Source organism: Capricornis sumatraensis, chromosome 15 (genome assembly GCF_032405125.1).
Source record: "Capricornis sumatraensis isolate serow.1 chromosome 15, serow.2, whole genome shotgun sequence".
Lineage (NCBI taxonomy): Eukaryota > Metazoa > Chordata > Mammalia > Artiodactyla > Bovidae > Capricornis > Capricornis sumatraensis.
The window spans coordinates 60,589,092-60,616,011 of record NC_091083.1 but is presented as its reverse complement, the minus strand read 5'-3'; the positions used below and the strand labels follow the sequence as shown (position 1 = coordinate 60,616,011).

Here is a 26,920-nt window from a genome sequence, read left to right as displayed (position 1 = left end):
GGCCAGAGAGCTGAAAGAGTCACGTTTTTAATAGTGAAATAGAATTCTAACAAGAGGCTGTGGAGGAAAGACTGGGGAGGGAACATTTGGGCAGTTGACACCCCAACGCTTCCCCCACCCCCAGCTCTGTGCACCCTCAAGCAGTGAATTCAGCAAATTGGCTCCCTGCCCCCACCGCCCCGTGACCCCAGGGCTTGCTCGCTCTCCAGGTACAGCTCAGCGGATGTAGGAGGGGGCCTCATCCGAGTGGCAGAGTCAGGTCCACATCGAAGCTTCAGGTGCCTGACTCATTCCGGCTCAGGCCGGTAATAACAAGCCCCATGTTTTTCTCCAGCGTCCACTTCTCTGACACAGAATAGTCAGGAAATAAAAGATTCGAGTACTATACAGCTGCTTTGCTTTCTCGAAAAAGAAAAAAAAAAAAAGTCGGGGGTGGGGAGGGAGAAAGGAGCAGGGAGGCGGGAGACTAGGCCGGCAAATAATGATGCCGCAAAAACAAGCTTATTGCTGGTGTGTTACATAAACAGCCCCACCATCCTTTGCTGCAGCCCAGGGAAGAAGCAGTGCTGTAGTGACACTTGGGCTATTTCACACCTGAGCTTGGAGTTACTCAGAGGTGCATTAACAACTAATGATTCAATCGAGGGAGGCCTGGATTGCCATTTTGACTTGCCACATATTAGCATACCCTTCTAGAAACCCGGAACCTGCCAATTAAGCTCCCCAGTGAAACTCAGAAGGGGCCTTTCCAAGATGTCTGATATTTAGGAAGAGGAAATTAAGCTAATTGTGAAAGCGCCTGACATGTTTCCTTAATATCTAGGTAGTTGAAGGCTAGGATTGAATATTATGAATTCCTCACATGATAAGTGTTTGCATATATGCCATGGCTTCCACACATGGTTTTCCAAAAGTGCAGCTCAGAAGTACTCAGGGCCCTGGCTTCCTTTGCCTTCTTTTTTTTTTTCTTCTTCTTTTTAATCTCCTTTATTTCCTTTTTCTCCCCCCCTTAAATGTTACTGCATTGCTCACCTGAAATGTCCTTTTCAGAAAGTTCTCTGATAGCTCACAGGCTGGTGACGTCTTCACAAAATGAGAGGAGCTGAGATTGCCAGAGAGGGCCCTGGGCACTGCAGTGGCTGTGGCAGGCAGGAGTGTCACCGGTGGAGCTCTGCAGCCCTCGGCAGGCAGGAGGAGGGGGGCGCATTTCATTATGTGTGGAAGTTATAGCTTTATTTCAAACACAAACATGCAGGCCAGCAAGGATATTAAATATGCAGTCATGCTTTCCCTCTGAGCGAGGAAGGCGCTCGGATTTTATCTTCCTTCCAAGCAGCTTCCTTCTGCCCCTTAGATAAGTCAACAGGGAGAATCTACCTCCAAGTGTGGCTAAATTGCGACCCCCTGACAACGCCTGGGAGGGAGGGAGCTGGCATGATGGAGCCGAGGGCACCCTTGCTGATGGGGAAGATGGCCTCACAGCACCTTGGCTGCTGCCGCAGAGAGGCCGGCTCCAAAAACATCGATTTTTCTCCCCACTCTCCCAAGGTTAGGATTCTGCTTAGAACTCTCCGCTTCCTGCTAAAATTTCCATCACCAAAGGGCCTGATTTTAGGCAGAGAAAGGACCACTTTAGCAAATGAGAAGAGAGGAAAGCTGAGGGTCATTTCAACTGCGGCAAAAATCAGCCATGCCATTTTCCCTGACAGCACTTTAATTATGATGAAAGAACAAGATGGTTTTTGGTTGTTGTTGTTGTTGTTTTTTTAAACCAAGGAGGCTGGGGCTCTGAAAGAGATATGAGGGGGGTGCCAAGCGGGCTGTCACTACACAGTGATGGATAAGCCGAAGGAGGGAGGGAAGCCCCCTGCCCGTGGTCCCGGGTCCCTGCCCCAGTTGTGCTGGTCAGGCCGGCTGTTTGTAGCCAGGGCCGAGCCTGGCCTGGGAAGAGCCCACAGGACAGGCCTTAGCCAGTGCCTCCTGAGTGCCGGCTTCTCCCTTGCCCTCTGTGGAGTGAGCTGTGACTTTAACCTTGAGCTGGGGGGTCTCGCTCGTGTTCTGCTCCATTGGCTTTTAAAGCAGCTGAGGGTTTTCAGTGGTCACACATCTCATTGTTGAAAATGGTTGGTTGTTTTTTTTTTACAGTCAGGTTCTAGGGCCTGGGAGCTGCAGAGGAGGCCAGAGAGAACCCTGCAGGTCTGAGGTCTGAGGGCTGAGGCCTGAGCTGTAGCAATGGGAAAAGAGGTGGAAAGCAGATGTTAATCAGTTTCTTTATCAGTTTCTTTCAGCTCTGGCGAGAATCAGGGAAAAGGCCCATTTCCCCTTCCACCCACCCTGCCTTGACCTTCGACCTTGAGCTCTCAGGAACTCCTCCCCCAGCCCGACCTCCCCCAGCCCCTGAAGGTGGCCCTGGGATTCAGACTGGCAGTATTTAGAGAAAAAGAAAAGTGAATTCCAGACTCAATCCCAGCTGAAAAGAGCCTTAGCTCCTGGGCTTGGGAATGTGAGGAAGAGAGCAACGTGGATCCAGACTGCCCACGGGGCCCAGGAATGGAGGGAGGTGGTGGGGCACTATTTCAGCCCCCTCCTCCGTTTTAGAACCTTTTCATGCCCTACAGACACCAGGTAGCGGCTGCTGGAGAGCCTCTAGGACGGAACTACACAAAGCAGGAGACGTGATGTGACCCTGACTTTGTGCCTCTGAATTACCCAATGTCTGTTACACACGCAGGCAGAGCACCCTGCAGGCTGCGGTAAACACCGAGGGGCGTAGTTCCCCCAGCCCTTGGGGGTGGGGCGCTCTACGCCAGCAGGTTCTTCCAAACAGTCCATGACTTTTCCAGGGTCCCTTCTGCCCCTCACTGAACCGTCAGGCTGGTACAGACCCTTCTGGTTGTGATGACAATTACCAGGCAGAGGGTAGTGAGACAGCAGGGACTTAGGGCTCTATGGCAGGAGAATAATGGGGATTTCCCAGTGAAGCCACTTTATTTCTTGCACTTCGTCGAGAGAATTCACAAGCCAAGTGCAACACCCGCAGGATCTCACGGGAGGTGGCAGTGGTCTCAGGGTGCAGAGACGCCTCCTTTTTCTAGAACAACTGCAGTGTCCCCATCTGAGCCCCGCCAAAAGGCAGATTCTTTATCTAGATGCTCGGCGACTCTGCCTGCTGCAGAGATGGAGGAACCGTGATCCTGCTGATTGCAATGGACCGGTTGAGAAAACACAAGAGAAAAACAAATCTTTTTCTCAGTCTTCTCTTTACTGCTTGGGAAACAATATTAGGGGCCGGCAGTTGGGTCTGCATGGAGAAAGATACAGGGGCAGCATCCTGACCTCCCTCTCTGTTGGGGGTCTGTAGGTATTTTAGAGGGATTTTAGTTTGGAGGAGGAAAAAAACAGAGAAATAAGATACAGAGTCTACGGGGTCAAAGCAGGTCACATTAGGAGACTGTACCTTTTCAGTGTCAGAGTAAGGATCATCTGAGAGGATTTGGGGTCTCTCTTGGAAATGAATAGGCACTTTGGAAAAGGAAAATATCCGGTTCTTTAAGAAACGAGGGTGATCGGTTAATGTCAGGCATCCGTGATCATAATCCTGTCTGAAGAACTGGTCTCGTTTTTCACGTCAGAATTAATTTTGGTTGAGATTAGATGGCTTCTTAATTTAGACCATTTGCATTTTACAGAGTTCTTAAAAGGGGGTGTCAAGCCACTTTCTGATGGCACCAGAGCCAAATAAATAGGACCATATAAAAAGGTTATATTGATAACCTTTTACAAAATCCATTCTTTCTGCTTTGTCTTCTCTCTGGCAGACTGAGTCATTTAGCACAACCTGAAAACTTGGATTTTCCTTGCTCGAAAAATGTAACGCTTCCTACTATAATATGTTTTTTCTTGTCGCCCACAAACTTCCTCTTCTGGTGACCCTTCTGACTTTTTGTGTTCTTGACACTGAAACATCCAATCAATTCGGTCAAAAGTCCAGTTGTGAAAAAGCATCTGGATGTTTTGTCCCCAGACAGCCAGTTTGTGGAATATTTGAGGATCAGCTCATCTGACCCCCTCCCCTGACATTCCTGCCCACCCATCCCCCTGCCCCATCCCCGCCCGCCCGCCCACAAGTAGGCTTATTTTTAGGGATCAGAGGAGACAGACCTAGAAAGCCAGCCAGCTCTCTGAGGAATGAGGAACTAGAAGGGGCATGAATAAGACGTGAGACCCTCGTGCTTTCTCTGCAGTGGCCACCTGGAGTCTGCTGCAGAGGGGCAGAGGGTCACCAGTCTTTACAGGCAGGCACACAGAGGGCAGTCTTTGTGATTAGGCTCTTGGCAGCACCATTGTCAGGGTCAAGATTCATCTGGTGCCTGCGGCCACCTTAGCACGAAAAGGAGGCTGAAGCCACCTGCCCTCATTTTGTCTTAGATTATCACCAGCTAAGGGCAGCTAGTGAAAAATACGGACGAGGAGTATTGCTTTCATAGGAAAAAAAAAAAACTGGTCATGATTCAGTTTCTTGAAAAAGTGCCCCCCCATCCTTTATTCTCAGAGTCACTAAAACTAGGACTCGATCATCAGTCTCTTCTCTTTCTTTCTCATCTGGCTAGCTAATTCAGACTCTTTGGGCTTCAGTTTCTTTCAATAGCCAGGCAGGTGGGGTAGGAAGGGGATGCTAGTGGGGGCAGAGGAAGGGGGAAGGGCTCCTTGGCACCCCTCCCTCCTGGACTTCAGTCTCAGGCAGAGTAGTTCTATTTGCAGACAGCTCAGCCAAAGCAGAGCATTGCTGTTACCCCCAGATGCTGTTTCCAATCGATCTTACTCATTTTCCCTCTGGGGTGCAGGCAGGGCAGAACCCAAATCTGCTCAGACTCCCCAAGCCACCCAGCCTTGATCTTTTATTTCTATTTTATAGTCACAGAACCTTGAAGATACTTTTTTCAGCAGTTTAACCACATACTGAGAATTTCAGGCGGAAAAGGTCAAGAATTGATAACTTTCATTTATCAAGAGTTCATTAAGCAGACCTCTGAATTCTAATAATGACAAATCAGTGTCACATTGCTGGGAGGAAAAGACTGACAGCTGGGTGATTTCACAGAACTATCAGGTGTTGGGAGGAAGGTACAGCTAGGGTTCAATTACTATAAATTAGAGCGATTGTTTGTTTCCCTGGGGTTTTCCTGTTGCTAGTACCTTTTTTAGTGTGTTTGTAGTTTTACTGAAAACGCAGTTTTCTGCCACTGTCTCTTCTACTTTGGCATCCATTTTAGAAGTTAACTTTTTGTTATAGAGTTCTATTCTTTAGTTTTCTTCTTCTTCTTTTTTACAAAGTTCCCTTCTCTGCCTTCTGTACCCTCAGTAAATCTAGAGGATATATAGTTATGCCAGGGTGAGGAATACACATCTATTTAGCACATTTAAGAATGTGCAAGGCAAATGAAATATAAAGTTATCTTATATCTGAGATGAAAACATTGTGTCCTTGGGGATCACCCTAGTTAGTTCACAATTTGGGGTTTTCCCCCACCCCCCTTTTGCATTCAACTAACTTGTGGCAGATCACTGAAACATATTTAGGCTGATTACTGATTTTTACGCAAAACTATTTAAGAAATTCACTTTGAAGGCTGAGAAAGACTTTCAGTTCCCCTGCTCTGGAGCGCCCCCCTGAGGCCTGGGTTAATAATAACACCATGATAGGAATTTGCAGCTAACTAGTTAGGTCTTTGTGCCTAGGCTCTTGAGTAAACTCAAGAGAGTTGGTGGTGAACACGGAGGCCTGGCGTGCTGCAGCCCATGGGGTAGCAAGGGGTTGGACACCACTGAGCGACTGAACTGAACTGAGTTAGGTCTTTCTAGACTTTAGGATGCTTTGAATGGTTATGAATAAACAGAGTATCCATTTAGCTTGAAGATTAGATGTCTTTGCATCCCAGCTAAGTTTTATATCAGCTTCCTCTGAAAGATTCTTTCACGAGCTTTTTGAAGCAGCTCCCAGGGAATCCAATTATGAAAGCATCCTGTACTCAGAAGGTAGAGGTTTGCCTTTTCAGAATAACGGAGCAATAGCTTCAACCATCATCTTCATGAGAAGCATCCTTATTGGAACCAGGCCCCAAAGTGGGATATTTGTCAACTTCTGGAGGTGGTTCTCTGTCCATCAGCCACCTGGCACCATCTTGCTAAAAGATAGGGACCCCATACCTTTGTGGCTGGTGGCATAGACGAAAGAAAGCTTCGTCTGGGCTCCTTCTTGACTTACCCAGCCTTCTTCTTGCCCTCTGCAAACCACTAGGACACAGTATAGGCATTTGCTCAGGCCAGACTTTTGACATTGCAGAGTTGCTCACTTCACACCAGAGCTTCCAAGGTTTAGTCTGGAGCCTTCACTGGCTTTCCTCAAAAATCAGCTGCCTTCATGAGTGACTGCTGATGTCTAACCCTCCGTCAGATTAAGGGACCTAGTGAAACCTTTGCCCTGCCACCCCACTCTCAAGGTGTTCATGTCTTCTATCGATGAAGGGCTAGTTTTCTATAGAGTTTTCATTTCTTGGTGTTAGGTCACTGCAACCCTGGGGTAAAAATAGGTGTAGTTAGTATGTTACAGATTAGCCTCCGAATTTCCAGCTTTGTGGCACTTCCTCTAGTAATACCAATTTTGGTGACACATTTCCTAGAATCCCAGGCTTGCTTCATTTGCTAAAATCCTCCAAGGACAGATCTTGTTTGCTTTAAAACCTAGAAGGATTTCAAATCAGACTTCTCAGCTCCCACTTCCTCTTCCCCCTCTCTTCTGTCTTGATTTTCTTGTTTTCTATTCAGGGAGCAAGGGCCCCCATCCTTCCCCTCCCCAACCCAAGGCTGGCGTTTTTGTTGACGGCTGAGCACACGTGGCCTTCCATGGCCAAAGGCCCTTTCCTGGCTGGCTCCAGAGTTGTCACCAACAAGTCGAGGGGGAAAACTTGAGTTAGGCCTCACAATTTCAGCCAAGCTGGGCATACATCGAGTACACCTGTCACTTGAACCGGTCGGTGTCCAAAATGCAGCCCTAAGGGTCACAGCTGTGGCATTATTTCAGCATGAGCAATTCAGTATTTAATGTTCCTTGGAAAAATAAATCATTCCAAGCGGCTACTGTTCACCTATTAACCCTTAGAGGATTTCATAGAAGGAGCATGGGGATGCCATCCATAATTTTCTTGGCCAGCAACATGCACTTCCCAGTTCTGTCTTTTAAAAGACCATTCCTTATAAAATGGAGAACAGGGAGTTGCAAGAACAGCATTCTCTTGTTTTGTGGCAGGCGCAGCCTTCCAGGGTAAGAAGTTAGACTTTCTTTTCCTCTCATTTATATTTTTACCTGCATAGTACATAGCTTTCTACACACTGGCATTCCATTTCTTTCCTCTTTTCATGGTAGCTTATATTAGCCTGCTATCACTGGCAAGTCTTATTTTACAATTAAGTGCTGGGTGTGTGTGGGGGGTGGGGTGGAGGGCAGTTCATCATTAATCAGATCTTGGGATTTCATGTGAACGGCCCCCCAAAGCAACCAACATTTTAAATGTATCCTCCTTTCTGTCACCTGGGTCTTCATAAATGACTTGTCCATCTGCAGTTAATCCACACAGTGCAAATCGTTTTGAAGGCTGAGTGGTCCCCCTTCTGAAAGAAATTGGCTATATTTAGTTTTTTAAGCAAGCCTGCTTTGTGTTCTTTGTAAAGTCAGCGACATTCTTTCAATTTTTTCGGTGTAATTAGCACAAAAGGAGCCGTAATCTGAGAAGGTAGTAGAGACTTAAGCGACCAAGAAACAGAAATGTTCGAGAAAGCAGGCAGAGGCTGCCTTCCCAGTTCTGGGCGGCAGGCAGAGACCCTAGGACGTGGCTGTGGGCACAGCTGAGGTCTGTAGCTCGTGAAAACATCTCCTTTCCATCTGATCCCAGACTGATTGCAATGCCCGTTGTTTCAGGTGGCTAGTTCTCTCTTCCTCATAACTTCCAGAGGTCGGCAAAGACCTGAGGAGCCGCTGTAGCATCTGGGCTTCGCTGAGTCGAGTAGCTCCTGGCTCATCAGGCAGAGGGCTGTGCACGCCGCCCAGTCCTCCATGGGCCGCCGGCAGAGGCGAGAGCACTCTCTGGGCAAATACTGAGTTGTGACCATACAGAGGCTAAACGGAGATGGAGGGGGGAGGGGCGAAGCTGGGGCTTCTCTTGGAACCAAGCATTTGTGCCCCTCAAAATAAAAAACCAGGGAAGGAGGCGGAGCTAAACTATAATTACACAGTTTTCTATTTCATTATCAACATGTGTGGGCAAACACAGAAAGATGAAAATGTACCCACAGTTTTAGATAAATGTGTGACTAATTATGTCCCATTAATTGCTTAATTCTGGGTTTACCAACAACAGATGGAAGTGGGTTTGGTGGGGGGGTGGGGTGGGGGGGTCGAAGGTAAGTAACACCCACAGCCCCATCAGAATCTTACTTGTCCCAAACTGAGGCTAGTAACTAATTGCAAGCCTGTTTGAAAACAGTCATCTATACTTGGTTGGTAGGTAAATGCAGTAAAAACACCAAGATGGTAAAAGCTGTATTTAGCAGTTATTTCCTTTATACACAAAACAGCATTTAATGAAAGGAAATTTATTACCTGATTCATCCAGAGTATTTAATGCTATAAACACTTAATTATATGGGGCTAAATTTGAAGAATTGAATGCAATGGGGAAAAAAAAAAAACCCCAAATCTTTAAAATCAGAACAATTAAAGGATTTCTTTTTAGAAAGATATCTTATTAGGACTTTAGGGCTCTCTTGATTGCGCCAACTTGCTTTTTTTTTTTTTCTCCTGTTGGTACTTGTTTAATAAGATGTTGAATCAAAATGTCATTTAAATAAGACATCTTGTGAACAAAGACACAAGTGAGCTGACCCTGTACCTATTGCTAACCAGTCCTCTCTGCATTATTTTCCATCCTGGATGAATTTCTATCCTAAAGGCCAAATTAAAAGTTTGAAGCAACAGGCTTTCCCATTACCTAACAAAAGTTAGTTTGGTTTAGGAAAATTAACTCTTCTGCTATAGAGTGGTAACAGTTTTACATACCTCATCCCTCAATTAGGACCTCCAAATAAGTGGGCCCATTGATCTGTGGTTGATGTTAGTAAGCCACTCATCCAAATCATCTACCTTGAATCTTTTCAGGGCTATCATGTGTATCATTATTAAGGTTTCAGTTTTTAAAAGGAACAGGGTAGACTCGACTTTATTGTGTCCCACTTTTCAAAGTGTTTGGTGACTTTGTTAAAGTCCACTTCTGGGAATGTCCTGAGAAAGGCACTGAGTAAGGGTCTTGGGAACTGGGCATCATAGAGACCAGGACTTTCCTCTCTTTGATGGTGTCCATCTATCAGAGTCAGGAAAGAGCCATCAAGGCACCAAAGACCCAGTTTCCCTCATTTTGTGAACTGTGCTTTTAAGATGTTTGATTGGTATCCCAAAGCCACTGGCTCAAAAAATTGGGTCCAAACACATTGGCTAACATGCCTCCATATTTTGTTTTGATTAGAGTATATTCTAAGTTAAAAATAAATTATTTTAGAATTAATAGGAATCAAATTGGGTAATTTCATGTGGCCCTGTAGTTAGTTCCTTGATGTCAGCTTTTGAAAGGAAGTTTCACTAACTTGAACACCATGTTTAGTTTTGAATGCAAGTTTAGGGTTACCTTGTGGTTGTCACTGTTAACTAGTGAGTGTGACAAGGAAAAAAATGCCCTTGATAAGCAGTACATTAGATTTTTAAGAACTTTATGGGACTAAGGAATAGAACCTTCTCATCAGGGATTAACTAGGAAGGCTTTTTACAATACCTGCTTCATCATGTGCATAGTACAGGTGTCAAGTCACATTCATTTGCAACAACAAATTCAGTCATTCAGTTAAAGTGCAAAATGTGCTTTAAAGACAGAAAGCACCAATGAAGTACTAAACATTATTATTAAAAACTTACAGCTGAGGTTTCTGTTTCAGTGGAAACCTATTTGTTTCCTAGGCTATTAAAATAATATCATAATTTTATTTTCTCTGGAACCTCACAATGACCCATCTAATGAAAGGCCAAGAAGAACACATGCTTGTCCAAAAACTTAATTACACCATTAAGTGTAAAAACGTTTTCAAGATTCTGAGCTATAGCAAGTATATTGCTTCTAAAAGCAGACGAGGCATTCTTTCTCAGACAGGAAGATGCAAAAGAGCCAAGGAACACATCCACCCATAAATATGAAGCTTACAAGACCACTAAAAAAGAGAAACAAACCCCGACTTGCCAATCCATCCATTGTTGTAAAGTATGCTTTGCTGGAGGGAGCTGTTGATCGGTTAGCCATGTGTACAGCATGGGAACCCCCCCTGTTTCACAAAGTCATAGCACGAGGTGACCTAGTGTTTAGGTTACGGGTGTATTCTTATCCCCACTTGCTGGCTTTGGCAGGGAGCAGGTCACCTGAACCAGGCACTTTACACCCGGGACATTCTGGCCCTTTGCCCCTCTTCAGAGCTTGAAATTTCTATGACTTCCATCTTTCCCTGAGCCAAACAAGAGGCCCCTTCCACTGGAAAACTCTCCAGTCTGGACTGTTCCAAGAATTATGCTAATGGATTGCTCCACTCTCAAAGCATAAACCAGGCACTTAAAATGGTAACAACCTATTAAAATAAATCACTAATTCATATGAAAAGGTCACGCATGGTGGCCTCTGAACCTGAAAGCCTTTAAAAAAAATTTTTTTAATTAAAACTTTTAAGGCCCTGGGTAGGTCAACTGCTAGACTGAAAACTGTAGACAGTATCAGCTCACCACGCCAATTAAGTAAAATCTCATCTTTCACTTTGTGTCGGGTGAAAACAGAAAGCCAAACAAAAAGCCGAACAGACCACAAACTAGCTTGTGTTTCAGAGCCCTTAGTGGCCTTTGCTTACCTGTAAACCATTGATTCCACCTGCTGTCATATATTTACAAAGTAAATGCTTTATTTGTTCATCAGTGGTTGGTCATAATAAAATATAGGTGAAAGCTACACTAAAAAAAAGAAAAAAATGTTTTTCCAAGAATGTCCTGCCAGGTTAGAAGTTGAAATGGCTGAAGCCTGACCTTGCTTTATACGTTCCAGGACAATAGTCCTGATTGTACTTGCCTGGAATATGTGTCAGCATATGACATGGGACAGCTTCACTCCTTTCAAAGTTCAGGCGTCATATTTATCTAAAAGGAGGGAGATGGTAACCCAACTCAGGGATTTCCAAATAAGGAGACTCTTCATTATATTCTTTGTAGTAATGTGTAGCTACTGGCATAAGTATCAAGGTTGTATTGGTTACTATTTACCTTGTTCCTCTTAAATACAATGTATTTGCTCTTCGCTACATTAGAAGCAGGAAAGGAAGATGCTTTGGAACAAATGGAGCTTAACAAAAATCTGGCCTGTTCCTCCCCCTTATAAGCCTTCACCAATTTTTAAAAATGACAATCGATCAATTAAATTCAAGCAAGAGGTTTTTATTTATTTATTTATTTTCCCTTTATTTTAATTTACAATACTGTATTGGTTTTGCCATACATTGACATGAATCAACCACGGGTGTACATGAAGAGGTTTTTATTTACTAGGTAAAGATAAAAAAACTCAATCTTTAGGTAGTCTCTAATCTAGCTGGTAAATGATTAAGTCATGGTTTCAGACAGCCTTACTGTGGAATTTATTTATGAGAACATTCTGGTCTATAGGGTTAATATTTTTATCCGTTTTTGTTTTGGTGGATGACAGTTCCTTTGAGGTTTCTGTCGACAGAAGGTGTATTTTTGTGTGGAAAGAGAGGACATATCCAGAGCGTGATCAGAACCTGGCTGATTTGGGAATGGGGGTGGAAGGGCAAACACAGCAACTTTTCTGCAGAGTCCGAGAATGTCTGGGCCCCGCGCTGTCAGGAGAGGTAGCAGATATAGATAGACCATGAGAGTCTGGAGTGAAGATTTCGCTTCCTGTTCTTAATTCCGAGTGTTCTCTGCTGACTTTGAATTGCCCTGCCATCTCTCAGGTTCATGAAGTGAGGCCTTGCAGAAGGGGGGTGGGGGTGGGGTGCAGAGGTGTACCTGGTGGGGTCAACAGCAAATAATGGGTGACACCTTCATCTGCCACACCTTTTCTTATTTTGAGTTGAGCAAACTGGGGGAAGGGGGGAATTTCATCAGTCCCGTTGAATGATTAACAGTGCCTTTCTATTTTCAAAGAAAAACTATAGGGACAATTTACTCAAGGCCTCTGACCCAACCAATCAATCACTCCACCCCCTAGGTATGTTAGCTGTGTTTCCATTTACAAATAGGCTGTTTTCCTCTCCTTTTATCCTCCAACTTTTATCCAAAGTTTTAATGACTGTTTCAAAGTGAAAGAAAGTTAAAGAACGGAGAGAGTAGTAGTGACTACTTGTGAATTTGGGTTGATTGGCAGGTGACCCGTGAACCACCGAAGGCAGTTGCCAAGGTCTTAGACTGACGTCCTGGCTACTCTTGACTCACCTGGGCACCAGGTGGGCTGCTGGGACCAAACTTTTATTGAATGAATGAATGAACTGTACCCAAGCAGACACCCGCTTGACTTCAAACGACTCAACCAAGGTCCCAGGAAAAGCGAGCCACCGCCGAGCCGTTGAGGACTGACTCGGTGTCACTGCCCTTAACCCACTGCGCTCGGCCTGCTGTATCCTGAAATGGGATAGTGCTGGGGTGGGGTGGGGGAAACACTTGAAAGTTTTTAAACAATTCTCAAATAAATTCGTGATCAATAAACGACTTTTCCATCTGTTCCAGAACACCCCCAGCCACCGCGGCCCACAGGCCCAGCCACGGATAACTGAGACAACCCTGGCCCACCACCTTGCCAACCCGGGAGGACTCCAAGGGCGCCGACCCCGCGACCTGGCCACCAGCGCTCGGCGCTCGCGTCGCCGGCTTCACCTAGCGATGATGTTCGTTTCGCGCTCATATCACATCGCCTATCGCGCGCCGCGATTAATTAGTGCCGACACCTACCTCCGCGGGTGCGCGCCGCTGGGAGGGAGGGCAGGGTGGCCGGCCCCGCGCACGCTAACTGGGAAGCGGGAGGTAAGGAGGCGCGCCGCCGGGCGAGCGCCGCCGTCGCACACTTTGCACGCCGCCCAGGGCTACACCACTCACCGAAAATTGGGAGGCAGGTTTGGGAGGCGGGGTCCGGCGCCCACCGCCTTGGGCGCCCCCGAGCCCCCCAGCGCCGCATCCCCCACGCCCCACGCCCACACCTGTGTGGACCCCCGCACCCGCCCGCACCCCCCGGGGTGCGCAGCAGCCCGCTTGGGCATGTCCCCGGCGGGCCGATTTTTCGGCTTCCCCTTCGGTTTATAGGGGCCACCGCGGTGGGTCCGTCCTCTGAAGAGAGGCTGGGGCGTCATCGGGCCGCTTAGGAGCGCTGCTCTTCGGCTGCACGCTCAGTCGCGTCGGCACCGTGGAGCGGGCTGCGTCAGGTGGCCGGCCCGGCGCGCTGCTCGCTCGGCTGGCTCTCTGGCTCCGGGCGGCGGCGCCGTGGCTGGAGCGAAGCCTCCCGGCGCGGGGCGGCGGCGGGCGGCCGGCCGGCAGGCAGGCAGGCACTGCCTTGCGTGTGAGTGCACCTCACTCACATGTAAGTCCGGGGGCACCGTGGCCTCCCGCGGAAGTGCGAGTCGCCCGGCGCGGGGCAACAGCCACCGGGGCCGGGACAGGGCAGGGGCGCCCCGGCGCCACCGCCCTGCCCGAGCCTTCGGGGCATCCCCCCAATTCTCTGTCTTCTCTTCTCTTTTCTCCATTGGCGTGCCCAAGAGCCTAACCAAGGAGCGCCTGAGGGTAACAGCAAACTCGTGCCATCGCGCCTTCTGCACTTTTTCTTTTTTGAGTTGTTTGACATTTCTTGGTGCTTTTTGATTTCTCGTATTGTTGGGTGCTTTTTGGTGTGTTCTTGCCCCTTTTTCGTTTGCTCATCCGTTTTGGCGCTAACTCTTAGGCAGCCAGCCCAGCAGCCCGGACGAAGCCCGGCAGCCGCGCTCCGCGGCCCCCGGGACAGAGCCGCGGGGATCGCAACAGACTCCCCCGACACGGGGCGCACGGGGTCCGGCCAGCCCGAGGCCGGGGGCAAACAGGGCGCCCGGGCCAGGCGAGAGCCAGGCACCCCGAGGTGGCCGAGCCGTCATGCTGAAGATGGCCATGAAACTCAAAGCTCGAGCTTTGGAGAGCCAGAGGAAGACAGCGTCGGCTGCGGCCGAGGTGGCTGCCGAAGCTGCGGCGGTGGCTGCAGCGCTGGCCGAGCAGCGCGCGTCTTGGAAGAAAGGGGTCGCCAAGAAGCCCCCGAAGAAGTCGGAGCAAGAGGCGCCCGGCGAGAAGTTGCTGACCGAAAAGGAGCGGCGGAAGATGGAGAAGAAGCTGCTGGAGAAGAGAAGAAAAGAGGAGAAGGAGAAGGAGAAGGAGAGGAGGAAGCTGGAGAAGACGCAGAAGACGACGACGAAGAAGAAGGGGCCAGAAGCCCGGGAGGCCCGAGGCCCGGAGGCCGCCGCCGCAGCCGGCGCCGCCGCCGCCGTCGAGGGCGCCGCGGAGGGCGCCGCCGGGGTCGGCGTGGGCGCCGGCGCCGGGGCCACGAGTAGGATCTGGATTGAGTGGGACACGGACTCGAGTGACGAGGACGACGACTGCGACGACGAGGAGGACGACGACGACGACGACTACGACGACTTGTTCGACGCCCTGCGAGGCTTCAGGAGCGCCGTGTGGGGGTCCGGGCGGCTGGAGATGAGCGCGCTGAGCGCCCACCTGCCGCTGCTGACCTTCCTTGTCTTCTCCGTGCGCAACCCCGCGTGGGTGCTGGACTTTCTGCTGCACCCAAGCCCGGACGAGGGCCGCGGCTGCGGCTTCTTTTTCGGGGCGACCTGCTGCTTCCGAATGTTCCTGGGCTGCGCCTTCTTCTCCTTCGTGGGCGGCCCGGCCAAGCGCAGAGGACGAGGGCACTCCGGGGCCTCGGGTGCCTTCGGGTCCGGCCCTGCCGCCCGTCGCCGGGGGCGCGAGGAACGGCTCGTCTAAGTCAGACCCTCGCCCCCACCCCCAGACGCCACCATCGCTGTGTAGTGTGGAGTTTTATTGAGTATTTGTGTATGTGTGTTTGGACACATTTTCCTTTTCGGTTGCTCTGTCCTTTGGTTCGTGCTCGCCTCGCTTTTTCCACACTTCCCTGCTCTCTAGCTCTCTCTATGTCTCTCACTTCTTTTCGAAAATTTTCCTAAGTCCGGGCTCTGGCTCGCACTCCCTCCCCTTCCGCCCACCCCGGCCCCTCGGCGGCGCCCGCGGGAGGGGAGGGGGGCGCTCGGCCTTGGGGGCCGCTGGGCGACGCGGCCCGGGGGGGGTGGGGGGGTGGAGCGTTGGCGTCGTGCGAGGGGTCGTCACCGGCTCGGAGACGCCCCCTCGCCCCCCCTCCCCGGGGACCGGCCCCACTTGGGGCCCAAGCCAGGGGGGGGAGGCGAGGGGGCGTCTCCCGGGCCCGTCCCGTCCCGGGCCGGACGCGGGCGGAGGGACCCCCCCCTACTCCCCGGGTACCCGGGGGGGGGGGCGCCTCCCTCCGCCCGCTCCCGCCCTCCCCGCCGCCGCGGCCGCTCCTCATCCCTCCTCCTCCTCCTCCTTCCACCCCCCTCGCCGCCGCCGCCTCCGCCTCCCCCCGCCTCCCCCCGCCCGCCGCGGAGCTCTGGGTCGGGGCGGCGGCGGGGCTCCGGCCGAGGCAATAAGAGCGGCGGCGGCGGCAGCGGCGGCAGCAGCGCCCGCAGCTCCGGCTCAGGTCTGCCTCGCTCCGCGGCGGCCATCAGACCCCTGGGCTCAGGCTCGAGGGGCTGGGAGCCGCGCGTTCCGCTCGGGCACAGCGACACCGCCCTCCCCGCGCGCTCCTCCCCGAGGAGCCGAGTCCGCGCCCGGCCCGCCCGCCCGCCCGGCGCTGCCCCGGCCCTCTCGGCCCGCGTGAGGCCGCCCGCGCCCGGCCCCGCCGCCGCCGCCGCCGCCGCCATGGGCTGTCTCGGAAACAGCAAGACCGAGGACCAGCGCAACGAGGAGAAGGCGCAGCGCGAGGCCAACAAAAAGATCGAGAAGCAGCTGCAGAAGGACAAGCAGGTCTACCGGGCCACGCACCGTCTGCTGCTGCTGGGTAAGGGCGGGGCGGGGGGCGCCGGCCCCGGCCCGGCCCGGCCCGGCCCGGAGGGGCCCCTCGGGGCGCCCCGCAGGCCGCGCGCGCCGAGCCCGCCCCCCGCCCCGGCTGCGCGCTCCCGAGCCCGCCGCCCGCCCGCGGGCTCAGCCTCCGGGGGGCGAGGCCGGAAGGGGGACCCCGGGGCGCCATTCGGCCGGGCGGGGGCCTGAAATGGGGCTGGGGGCCGTGGCGACGCGGGCGCGGGGCTCCCTGCCCTGGCCGCCCGCTCCCGGTCCGTCTCCCGTCCTCCCCGCGCCCTCCCCTCCCTCTCTCTCTCTCTCTCTCTCTCTCCCTCCGCGAGGCCTACACGGCGCCGGGGCTTCGGGTGCGTGTTGGGGAGGGGGAGGGGGAGTCCCACAGGGCTCGGGAGACTGCGACAAAAAGAGGGTTTCGGGGACAGGAAACGGGGTGGCGGGCCACGGGAGGGGGACCCGCCTCCGTGGGGTGTGTGATTTGTCGGGAGAGGGACAGGGAAAAAGCCAGCCAGCGGGGGAGAGGCGGGGGGACGCCGCGGTGGCGGAGGGGGCCTCGTCGAGGGGAGGTTCGGCTGGGGAAGTGGCCGCGGAGAGTGGGGGGGGGCGGGTGACATCAGCCCCTCGGAAGGGCTCCGGGTGGTAAAGGTGGTGCAGCGAGGGGGAGGGGGCGCGGGCGAGTCGTGGCGCCGGAGCCGAGGGGGGGGCGGGGGGCGGGAGGAGGCTGCGCGGCGGCCGCTGGGCGCGACTTGGTGCGTTTGGGGCAGGACACCCTGTGTGCGCGGAGCAGACGTGTCCCGGGCCGGGCCGGGCCGTGGAAGGAAGCGAAGGAGAATCGAATAAAATAAGGCCGAAAAAAAAAAAAAATGGAGTTAGTACGCTGAAGTGCCCAGTGAAGCCAAATGACACGTCATTTTACAGTATGACCTTTTTTTCCCCTTCCAGATATGCAGGCTTTTTGAAAAGCAAAGAAGAGAATTAATTGTAGCAGCTGCCGCCCACCCCCCCTCGCAGCAGCGCCCCCCCCCCATAAACCATTAGCACACACACATTTTCCTGTTAGTCGGCCACATTGAGAGCGCTTTGTGAAAAAAGGAAAAAAAAAAAAAAGACATGCACAAATCAAAACTGGAAAATGACATTTGTCTGTAAATGGCTTCTTGGTCTGGAAATGGCGTGGTTTTTTTTTTGTCCTTTTCAAGGTGGGGGGGGGAATCCAGGGCACTTGAAGGAAAAGACTTTTTTTCCAGGTGGAAGGAGAGGAGAATACATGAATTAGTTGTTTGTCAAGTGACATTTGGTTGTTTGGTTTTGTGTTTTCTCTTTTGATTGCGGTTTTTCCTCTTTGGCAAAAAAAAAAAAAAGGCGTGGGGGGGGGCTGTTAACTCTAAGGAGATGGCCTTTCCCCCATTTTTCTTAAAGGTGCTGATTTGGAAAAATAAATAAAACAAGCATAAAAGAAATTGTTGAAATGACCAGAAGAATTACACAAGCATTAATTAGTATGGAAGTTTTCCATTTCCTCACTAATTTGGCTATCTGAGTGAATTTGCTAGGTTAAGACCTAGTTCAGGGTCACATATCAACAAAAGAGCTTGATTATAAAGAATAAAATGTAAAGGGCTGTTTTTCCGTTGTGGTGGCGTCTCCTTTGCTTTTGGGGGACGGGTCATGTCTTTGTTCTCCTGGGTCCAGAAATATGTAAAGCAGAATATTAAGTGAAAATAAGTCTCTTTGGTGTTTATGCATTTGCAATTACAGTAATTAAATGGTACATATGTTGAGCTGTTGTCAAAAACTTCTAAAGGTGGAATTATGGTGTGTGAATATTAATTGCGTATAATTTGATTTCAAAGTATAAGCCTAGAAAAGTCTAGAATCTTTCCTAGGAACACTCTTGCTATCTGAATAATTTAAAACAAGTGTGATGCAAATGGTACCTTAAATTTCTGACACCTTTGCACAGTGATCATAGTCTCCCCTTAATTTGAGACTGTTAACTCTGAACGCACCTGGCATCACTAGGCTAACCTGCCCCAGGGGTCCTAGTCTCATTATCATAAAAAGGCTCTGGCATGGGGCTCTGCAGCCGGGGTCAGTGCCATGCGTTTTACATCTTTAAATGGTGATTCTCGCTGAGTGATGCCCCTTACCCAAAAAAAGAGTAAATATCATGATGCCCGTTTTAAAAAAAGAGGATCCTGTTTTTTAATTTAATGGAATAAAATTTGAATCTATTTTACAAAAGATCTTGCAGTAGTTTTTCAGTTTCTCTGATTTCCTAAATGTGGAAACTGAGGCACAGACCTCTGCATGTAAAAGAGAGGTGCTACGAATTTTAACACGAAATAAGAATATTGGAGATTCTGATTAATATTATGTATTCTCTTCAATAGTACTATTAATATTTTAATTTGTGAGAGTTAGGCTCATTAAGATAGAATGTTTGCTTTGAAATCAATGTTTCTGTGGAAACTAATTTTAACTTGATATTGATTACAGCCTTGTGAAAAGGCAAAAGGAGGAGGAATGCTTTGCTCTCTGGGCAGTAAAACAAAACAATAAAAAGTGAAGAGGGGCTACAAAACCAAATAGGTTTGTGTGGGAGGGGGACAAAAATTGTCCACTCAGGATTATTTGTTGGACAGAGTATCCATTTACGGAGGCCGAGAAACTAGCAATCCTCCTCCTAGCTTGGTGGAACTATGTTTTTTTCCGTAAAATACATGTTTTTACAAATTTAAGGTGATTTCAAATGGGGCATACGCCCTTTTTCTAGCTCTGTTAGTCGTGAAGGGCTTGGAATCATTGAAAATTCCGTCGTTTTCAGGAATATTTCCCCTTATGATTAAAGTCTTGTCCTTTTTAACATGTTATTAATAGGGTTGTTCTCAGGCACTATATTTAAATATTTTTCAAGACAGCAAATCGATGGTCTTTCATCTCCCCCCCCAACCCCCAAATGGTTGTTATATCCAGAGAGTTTACCATAGAAAAATAAAGTTTGCAGTAAAAGGGGGGAGGAGTGTGGAGAAGTGGATCAAATGGCATATTTGTGGGGCTAAGGGGGTGATTTTTAAGTAGCCCAGGGGACAAGAACCCTGCAGACAAAACAGCTACTTTGAGAAAATGTTGGAGAGCTGCTGCGTCAGTTTAGATCTGGGGGCGCCTTAGGGGTCTGGGCATTGTCTGTGAACCCTGAGGTATTTTAACCATGAAACAGCTGACAAACAATGAATTATGTGCCCATATACATTAAGGTGTACATTTTTACCAGTGAATGTTCATAGTTCAGAGATCCAGTTTCATAGTTATAACTGTAATTTTCCTACCTCCCCCCACCATGACAAAATTGCATCATTCTTTGTGTGCCCACCCCACAAATTTTAAAAGAACTAAAAGAAAACACCTAAACAAACCAAAACCTTTAATTCTTGTTTGTTGTTCTGATGGTGAAATACTGCAGGTACACACAAAGTTGGATGTTTATTTCATTTTTTCTGCGTCGAAATGTCAAGGAAATTTACACGTCTCTTATTTTGCTTGTGTTTTGCGTGTTGCTTCTATGGAGAAAACAGCAGTAGTGTCTCTCTCTCTCTCTCTCTCCCTCTCTCTCCTCCCTGCCCAAAGTGTGTAAAATGCCTGTTTCTTAACCTGAGACTTACTTTCATTTTCTAGGTGCTGGAGAATCTGGTAAAAGCACCATTGTGAAGCAAATGAGGATCCTGCATGTTAATGGGTTTAATGGAGAGTAAGTGTCAAATCTTTACCAAGGGCACGATCAGAGTATCACATTTTATACTAACCTTTAGGAAGTTTAGGTAGCTTTTAGGGGCTGGGCAGCCAATGTCCGCTTAATTTTTTCAGCCTACATATCAGGAAAGAGCTCTTTAGGGGCTCTTTTCCTCCTTTTTTACTCTGGTGCAGCAACAAACAGTAATAGTTATAAAGCCCCTGTGTTGGCCCCGTGACAGGTCTGCGGTAGGTTTTGGTGCAGTGGGTCTCCAACGTGGCTAACACCGGCCCTGGCCATCCCTTTGCCTGGCCACCCTGACCACTGCAGAGCTGGTCCCCACCCCCAGCACATTTCAGCGCAATGCACCAGTGCAGGATGTTTTAAACTATTAGGGAAACATTGTTTCAATAATATTCTCACATAAAACAAAGTGGGAAGAGTCAGCCCTTGTTAGTAATTCTTCATCTCCCCCCCCCCCACTTTGGAATTATGGGCAAATCATCATTTCCCTTTTTAAAAATCGATGATCTTGCCTAAAGAAAATAAAAAGATATTTAAATGATAGAAAGGCTGGGAGTTAGGTACTTCTAGCCAGACCTAGGAGCACTTTTGCCTTTGAAAAGTCCTTCAAGGCATCTTGCTTTAGGACAATGTGACAATACCGCAGTGAGAATAAAGATGAAAGGAGAGAGTGCATATATGAACATGTAAACTATAGGAGAAGAATGCAAATAAGCGGCAGAGGTCTCCCCAGACCCACCTCTACTTTCACGGGGGTGGGAGGGCTGGTAAGGGTCGTCAACCTGACAAACACTCGCAGGCACTAGTTTGCAGTTAACTAGTTGGTTAGCAATCCTATTCCTTTTCTTAAACCTGGGTTCAATTTAAAATTGCATTCCCCTTTAGTTTCCAAAGGGGAGGCTGAGTCAGGGGCATAGTTTTAATTCAGTTATGCACCAACCCTTCCCTCCAACGAACTAATAAAGACCAGTTACTGTCTCCTACTGTGCACTACCCAGGGGGAAACAGATGAATTTTATCACCTATTAGAAGTAAAAGAACTGCAGGAGGCAGCTCTTTATGGAAAATTCTAGAATTTCTTAGACCAAATAATCATGGAGGGGGAAGGTAGAGAACAGGATGACATCATCCATACAAATGGACATTTAGTTTAGGATGCTTTCTAAGTTAAAAATTCAGAGGGATGAGCTCTTTTACCAGTTTTATGAATGGCTCTCCTGATGAGTTAATGGTATGCAAGTACATGTTGATTAAGTCACCTTCACATGTCACAAATTAATTCTGAAATTCTTAATTTGACACACCTTTCAGTAAAGCCCTGCCACCAAAGACTCCTGTCAATTAAAAAGCGTGAAATAGGCTTTTTGCTGTGATTTTGTAATTTAAAGAAAAACCTTGCATAATTTTCCCCCCAGCAACTTTTCCGGGGAGTGCTGCTTCAGGAGGCTTGTTAAGCAAAAATAATTTGACCATGTCCCCTCTAGATAAATATTTTGATTAAAACTGGATGTGGCCTGCATTTTTAAAAGGATGCAGAGCCACTGTTTACCTTAGCTCAGGTCCAATAGAAGATAGGACATCCTTGAAATAATTCACTTAAAGTTTTATTACTCTGTGGATTGCCGTAAAATTTTTTAATTTTTAGAGAAAAGTTTCTCCCCCCTAAGTGAACCTGTCTGTATAGCAGACGAGGCATTTAAACCAGCACTTCTCTTTTCTGGGTTGTTGGGTTCTTTTTTTGCACATCCCCCCCCCCCGCCCCCCGAAAGAGGAAGAGACATTCCCAGTTTGCCTGTTTGTAGAGGAAACCATAGGTAATCTCTGAGGATGTTAAATTTAGCCTGTGAAAGTGACATACAGGGGAATTCTTTATGTGAGCCTAGAAACCTTATTTTTATCTCATACAAATGAGCCTCCTTTTTTCTTTTTCCTCGCTGCGGTATTGCAACAAAGGCGGTTTCCTTCTCCACTAGGAATTCCCTGCCAAGTGAGGACATCCGTCCACCCAAGGGGATTCTGTGTAGTGGCTCAGGGTCTCTGCCTCCTTGCTCCATAAACGTGCGCTTTGTCAGGACTGGGCTGAGCTATTACATTTGCCTTAACTGTCCGCAGACTGCTGTGCCAAGTACCTCTGCAGAGTAACCGTGGCATATTAATATGACCTTCACAAATACAGAGGTCAAATGCGGATTTTCCTAACTCAACGCTAGCTAACTCTCTTCCTTACATTTGAGGGTGGGGGGAGTGCCATTAACACTGGATGAGCTAATAAGCTAATCAATTACAAGACCTGGTAGACAGCTTAAGCCATCCTGTCCCTCCCACCTTTAAGGAGGAGTTCCTGCCAATCACGAAGATTGGGTTTGGGGAGGGAGGGGCTTGGTGGTAGTGGGTTTTATTCTTTTAATCTTTTTTTTTTTTTTTTTGCTGTGTGCCTCACAGTCCAGGCACACTTTTAATTGATGACAATTTGTGGGGAACAGTTACATAGAAATAAAAACATAGGTAGCTGCCCAAGTCCAAGAAGGGAGGAAATTAATAATGCACCAGAAAGTCACGGGCCAAAAATCATGGACCTATGTGTGTTCAGTACAACACGGCGACTGAGGTCTGGAACCATCAGGGGCCTTACACGCTGCTATATTCTCCAAAGAACTGTGAGATAAATCACTGCGTTAGCTCCCTGATGCATGTACATTTAGTGAAAGCACAAGAAAATAATTATCCGTCCCTCCTGTACCTGACGGAAGTCTCCAGAGGGTTCTGCTAATGCTGCAGTGAAGGTGTGGAATTCTTCCCTCCATGGCCTGCAGTCTCAGTAGACGTGCCAATTTAGCCAGGAAGGCGACCTAAGAATGAACGGGAGGATGGCGGCCGTTTGTTTAGGAATGTAGGGAGGCTGTGTGGGGTTTTTGTGAAATTGCGGTGCCTTGCAGATTAGGTGAGCTTTCAATCTCTCTTTAAAAGGGGCGGCGAAGAGGACCCGCAGGCTGCAAGGAGCAACAGCGATGGGTAGGAACATTCAAAAACAGAAAAACTTTTTTTAACACACACACACCTGACACACACAAAGCTCATACTGGGAAACAGGACACAGAGATCCGGGAAGAAAACCAAAATCATTTAAGGCCATCAGCCATCTTGGTATATACATTTGCAAACAACACAATTTCTTGTCATTTCAGAGCAAGTGAAGTGCAAAACAGGTGTTTTTTTTTTTTTTTTTTGCCATCCTTAAGGTATAGTTAGATTCAGCTGGGGGAAAGCTGTAGATTTCAGCATTAAGACGGTCAATTTAGGATTTCAAACATTGATGGTTTCTATCCCCCACCCCCAGCTCTCCATTTGAATTGGCTACTTGTTTTTAAAACTACTAAATTCTGTCTACCCTGTGGCTGGTCTGATGTTAAAATTTCAGACCTCTTTGGGGAAAAAAAAAATCTTTTTATCTCTATTAAAATATGTGGTGCCGAACCGTCCTTAATTGGGCGGGGGGAGATAAATGCTTGGCACCTTGAGGAGGGAGGTCATTATTGAGAATGATTTCGAAAAGTCTCTGGTCTTTTTAAAATTGTCATTTTATCCAGTGGACAGGAAATTAATGATGGCCTCCATCTTTTTCCATTCATTATCAAATTATTTTTTTCCTTCACTTCCTGCATCCGCACTGCCCATCACACTCATGCACACGTACATACACGCATGCCAGGTAACCCTCTCCAAGCACTGCTCTGCGTATTCAGCATGCAGTGAGGGAGCAGGTCTTTGTCCTGAGAACATGCAGAGCCAACTGACCTAGCCTAGGGCACCTCAAAAATAGCTTCTGTGGCTTGGGAGGGGAGGGGCAAAGGAGATGGGGGTCGGGACCAAGTAACTGACACATGTTTGTTCATCTGTTTTTTTTAGACTATATAACCCCTAGATGATGGCTTCAATTTCTCATCTTCCCGGCTATGTCCTATCACACTTTGCATGCTGGAATTGCCCGTCTTAGGAACTTCTAATAAGAATACTATTCTGTTGTGGGGGGTGGGGGGATGGGGCCCCAACACCTAACCTCTAAAGATGACTGAAAAAAAATTAAAAAAAAAAAACAAAAAAAAAATCAAAAAAAAAAACCAAGAAAAAAGTAATCCCTAATTGACAAATACGTAGTGTATCAACCACCCAAAGCATCTGCATAAACAGTGATTGACAGCTTACTGTACCAAAAGTTGGCATTTGAGAGCTATGACCCCTCTCTATTGAACCACCTCCCTATTGAACCAATACCTGTATACTTCCTAGATGCTATGCTAGATCCCTGACTGAACCCTACTAATACCTACTAACAGCCTGCTCTTCTATCTGTGACTCTGTTCTACAAGTTAAAACTTAAGTATTAACAAATGTGATAAATAAAAATTCTCTGCATGTCTCAGCAACCCCTGTATCTTGCGTCTGTCTTCTGTCTTTCTTCTTTCGTCTGTCTGCCCACCAAAAAAAAGAAAAAAAAAAAAGCATAAAGATAAAAAGGTATAGAAGTCAGTATACAACATAGCCTTCCCCTAACACTTGGAGGGAGGGGGTGGCCATCTCTTAAAATTTGAACCCAGCATATAAAGCAGCCGTGATCTCAGGCTTTATATATGTTGTGGGTAGCGGGGAGGGGGGGTTTTACAAAATCCAAACAGTACTTCCAGCCCCCACTTTTCATCCATTCGAATTCTGTATGTAGTTGATATACATTTTGGCTTTCATTACTTCAAAAACATATGAGGAACTTTATCAGAGGCTGTCACAATCAATGTTAAATTCATTAAGCGATAGTAAAAATTATGATAAACCTGCCAACCCCCAGTATAATATCTCCATCTACATAGTAATTGCTTCAATGGAGGAATTTTTGTTTTAGTATTACACACCCGAATTAGATTTCAGATTTCTATTTTAGCTGTTTTATACTTGATATACTCCCACACCTATTCACATACGTAGATGAATACTGAGCACATTCTCAGAATATCCGTATTTAAGACTGGAAGTTTTCCAATTACCATACTACTACTTAGACCAAAATATCAACCTGAATGAAAGAACCAGGTTTCTGGAAATAACTTTTCTTTTGCTTTGGGCTCATTTGGGCATTAATACCCAGACATACATGATTTTAACTATTGTGGGACCTTAAAACCAAAGCTCCAAGGCACTCATTACAATGGAAATGGAGCTTCTTTCTAATGAATGGGAATGAGACTGTCTTGTGGGGTTTTAACTTTGAATTTCTGTGTGCAATTTGGGAACAAACATGTCCGTTTAAAACTCCAACGTCTAAATACCTGATTTAGGCCGTAGCGCCAAGTTGGGACACGACTGGGAATTTCAGAAACTCACAAACTCACAGAGGGGGTCAGGATGAGATCCCTTTATATCGATGCTGGTTGCATTAAGAGTCAGGGGTTTGGGGCACAAATCCCCCACTTCTGGTTGGCAGCACAGCTCTCCTGGAGTTCTGCCTTGCAGCACTTTTATTAAAAGCCATGAGGGGGTTCCTGGTACCATCTGTAGCCCTGCACCCGCAAAGCATACACCTCTTCAGCCCCTGATGAGGGCAGTACCTCCAACTAGCTCCCCCCATTCAGATACGAGACGGGCAGGGTCTCGGAGGCCAGTTGCACCCTGGGGAAAGGAAGAAATGAGATCACTCGGAAAACAAGGGCCCACCGCTCAAAGGAATATGCAAAAGGCTTATTTTGAAAGGGTGAAAGGCCGAGTTCTCCAGGGAGCGGGGCTTTGCAGGCGATCACATGGCTACACAACCCACCCCACCCCCGGCCCTGGAGCTGCCTCCCCCTCCCCACGTCACACTGACCTCCCGGCTAGGCTGCTCTTACTGTTAACATCCCCTCCCCGCTTGTCCTCTATGCTAATGTCCTGTCGTGTTCTGCCCCTGCTGAGGGGCTACGTGTTTAATTTCTACCTCCATCCCAGTACTGTAGGTGAATTAACCCCGTGAATACATCAACAACTGGATTCCAGAGATTTATTTTAAAAATCCCCAGCAAGAAAAATATAAGCCCTGTCCCCCTCCTGCCTCTGTCACCGGGACCCTCCGCCCCTCCCCTGAGGACAGCACCTTCCATCTTTGTGACACTACTGTCACCTCCCAGGACCTGATACTCAGTAGGTGTGTCGTGGGTGTGGTCCAATCCCCTAGCCCACAGGTGACCCACTCTGGGCAATACTGTGGCAAGAACACAGCCCCAAAGAATCTTCCTTGGCTGTGTTTGATGATGGACAGTATCTGAAGACACACGGGGACAAGCACAATGTCAGGGTTCCCCAGAGTCAAAGGGCCTTTACCTGTGGCCCCAGGGACCCTGAAAGTAGCTGGTTCCACACAGACCACACCTGCCCTGCCAGGTGTGCAAGTTAAAATCAATTAAAAAGTGATGAAGGCACTAACATCTACTTAACTGTGGGGCATAGGCCACACCGCCTCCCTCCCCTTCCCCCCGTAAGTCCCAGATCTTAAAAGACTTACAGGGAGGGGTGGCAGAATTCCATTTTACTGTATTCACATCGAGGGATCAATGTATATTAACATCATCAACTAGAAATATTGTCCACTGCTGCTGGCCGCATCGAGGGACACACAGTGACTATTCCAATAAATAAAAATAGGGCCCTTAAGTCTGTAATTAACACTACCACCTACGTTTCATTCACTGCTGGTCCCTATGCTAATCCAGTGACTGAAGAAGCCCCAAGGCACACCATGACCTTTCCGAACCTCCCTAACCCTACAATAACACCTTCCCGCCCCCACCAAAAGCTTCGGGACAGGGATGCCTGGTGTGCTGCAGTCCGTGGGGTCGCAGAGAGTCACACAACTGAGCAACTGAACCCTCAGTAGGGATGCC

The 26,920-nt window shown here is 48.4% G+C and overlaps 1 protein-coding gene across 13 annotated transcripts in view; it reads left to right on the top strand.

The window, feature by feature from the left end:
- GNAS (GNAS complex locus) overlaps positions 1–26,920 on the top strand; it is a 66,062-nt gene that overhangs the window by 31,632 nt on the left and 7,510 nt on the right. For 3 of the 13 annotated variants that reach the window (XM_068987318.1, XM_068987317.1, XM_068987307.1), the window contains exons 2-3: positions 19,940–20,012; positions 22,986–23,030. In XM_068987318.1, coding sequence (XP_068843419.1) covers positions 19,940–20,012; positions 22,986–23,030 — 118 coding nt within the window. Of the gene's footprint in view, positions 1–16,074; positions 16,251–19,939; positions 20,013–22,985; positions 23,031–23,776; positions 23,780–26,920 lie in introns of those variants that run through there. The other 10 variants (XM_068987320.1, XM_068987319.1, XM_068987308.1 and 7 more) reach the window with 6 other exon arrangements.